This window comes from Aplysia californica, unplaced genomic scaffold, assembly GCF_000002075.1.
Source record: "Aplysia californica isolate F4 #8 unplaced genomic scaffold, AplCal3.0 scaffold00877, whole genome shotgun sequence".
Lineage (NCBI taxonomy): Eukaryota > Metazoa > Mollusca > Gastropoda > Aplysiida > Aplysiidae > Aplysia > Aplysia californica.
The window spans coordinates 172,559-175,307 of record NW_004798147.1 but is presented as its reverse complement, the minus strand read 5'-3'; the positions used below and the strand labels follow the sequence as shown (position 1 = coordinate 175,307).

General features: G+C 49.3%; 1 protein-coding gene across 1 annotated transcript in view; it reads left to right on the top strand.

The window, feature by feature from the left end:
* Positions 1-903: 903 nt before the first annotated feature.
* LOC101864102 overlaps positions 904-2,749 on the top strand; it is a gene marked incomplete in the record, with an annotated part of 13,286 nt that continues 11,440 nt past the window's right edge. Inside the window, 1 exon segment of the mRNA XM_035972858.1 lies at positions 904-946. Coding sequence (XP_035828751.1) covers positions 904-946 — 43 coding nt within the window.

The following is a 2,749-nucleotide window of genomic DNA, read 5'->3' as shown; positions in this document are numbered from 1 at the left end:
CGGGTCGGGTCGGGTCGGGTCGGGTCGGGCCCATCGGGTAGTCGGGACTAGCCAAATTGAGGGCGCAAAGCAGCCATCGTGGCACAAACGATCGACTCGGTCTTTGACCTACAAAAACAAGAGCGTTTGTTTTCAGGCCAGCGAATCGCGCGATCGGGTGGTTTGCAGCCAATCACAACAAGGCTGAGTCACGTGTCCATGCTAAGGCCGGTCCCAGAGTGGCTCTGTAGGTCTGACCTGTAACTCGCCTGGCTCACGCCATGTGCGTGTCAGCACAGCCGCACTGTGGGTTGGCGCCGGTGTCTCAGCGAGCGCGAGGCACACTCGCTGCGTCTCAGCACAGCCGCACTGTGTGTTGACGTGTGTAGGTGTGTAATCCAAGACCAATTATACCAAGTCGGGACAACTCTTCTTTACGTCATGTGCGAAGTGCAGCCCCCCCCCCCCCCCCACACACACACACACACACACACGCACACACACAAACACACTTGCAGCTGCGCGCGGCGATAGTTTACATTGGTAATGCAAGGCTAGATCTAGATCTAGATCTAGAATCTAGAGAAGCACACCTAGATCTAGGCCTAGGCCAAGGCCTACGACAACAGTCGGACCTAGGTCAACCTCTCGATTCGAAGTTTCAAAGTATGATAACGTGCATTTCTGGGTGACTTTGTGGCCAAGTATTGATGCTAGCATCAATATTTAATAGTAAAGCACCTAATAATACTTACTTCTTGTTGATTTTGATGATCTGTGAAGAGTTTCAGTCAAAAATAAAGAAGAAGCGAGGCGACACATGTCCGCCATTTTTACAACACTGTTGAATAGCACGTCTGACTCATCGCGCAGCTCAGCTGACAAAAAACAGGCCATACAACGACGCTGCTTTAGCACACGACAATGTATACATTCATCTGTACAGTGCGAGCCAGGCGAGCTACAGGTCAGACCGACAGAGCCACTCTGGGACCGGCCACCGGATTGTGTGTGTGTGTGTGTGTGTGTGTGTGTGTGTGTGTGTGTGTGTGTGTGTGTGTGTGTGTGTGTGTGTGTGTGTGTGTGTGTGTGTGTGTGTCGGTGAAGGCAAGGCTTGAGGCTATGTGCAAATAATACCTTGCTACTTTCTCTCACAATCCGGTGGCGCCCTCTACGAAAAAGTGCAGACTTTGCAGACAGAGTTACCCTCCTTGTGTGAACGACAATCAGATCGACACAAATTAACTGTGCTATTCCTATTCTTCTTTGGGAGAAACGAAAGAGAGCTTCATAACAAAGACTGCAGCACCATCAGAACCAATGCGCGGACTTCCGCGGACACTTTTTTGGCCAAGTGAACATGAGCTATTTTTTAAATCTTTTTATGAACGACCTTTGATAATAGAAAGTTATCGATGTAACCATGTTTATGGGATTCCAGGCTGCCGCAGCACTGCAACAGGGAACTGAGGAAAGAGCCCTGGAAGCCATTGAGGCTAAAGATTTCTCTACTCTAAGTTCCAGGTCGTTGGGTACAATCGCGGCGTGGTTGTAGTTGTAGTGTGCACTGAAACCACCAGAAAACGACCGGACCAGACCAGACCCGTTGCGCTCTCGTTAGTGGGCACCCAAACGTTCAGTGGCGTGTGAGAGAAGCGACAAAAGTGTCTCCTTAAACGACGTCGCGCGAGACTGATAAATCTCGTGGGCGACTTGCAGTTCACAACAGAGAGAAAGTAGCAAGGTATTATTTGCACATAGCCTCAAGCCTTGCCTTCACCGACACACACACACACACACACACACACACACACACACACACACACACACACACACACACAGTATATACCGGGTAGCACATAAAGTAAAGCACACACACACAAACACACACACATACACACACACACACACAGGGACACACACACACACACACAGGGACACACACACACACACACATACACACACACACACACACATACACACACACACACACATACACACACACACACACACACAGGGACACACACACTCCACAAACACGGTGTGTCGACCGTGGGCACGCCTTGGCCAGGTATTTTGATCAATGCTGATGCTCTAAACCTGCCACACCGCCAGTCTGTCTCATGCGACGAGACTCTCGATCGCTACATGGACCGATCGGACCGATCGCGCGCGACTTACTCAGGCAGCCAGGGCTCAACAGGTCCGTGTGGGACACATGCATACGTCACAACCAGCACAGTCTAGATGACCATGCCCTACACCCGACACCGCAGTCAGCAAACTATTGTTTCAGTAGTTTTCTCACTAAAATAGCTAACCGAAGCACATTCATCATCATCATCCAGTGCCAGATCTGCGACAGACATCGGCGATCATGGTTCTCCATTCATTCCTTTGCTCGGATGCTCTCAAAAAAGCTACGTTCCCTGACCTTTACCTGTTACCCGCTTGTTTAATTTCCCTTCGTATGTTGTTCTGGACCTATCCCTGCCTCTTAATAACACATAATATTTCCACTGAAAATTCCAATAAAAGCCACAATCGTAATTATTGATAAATAGAATCGGGAGATCTTGTGAAGTATCAGCGCACAACGTCATGAACTCGCAACATAGTGAATAGAATCACACGAGGTTGTCAGCTCCAGAACACATCCCTCCACGTTTTCTTTGTGTGTTGTGAAAATCTATCCCTCACTGATCACAACGTAAAGACTGAGATGCTAGCTGGAATATCTACCTCATGGGGAAAGGTGTGTGTGGGGGGG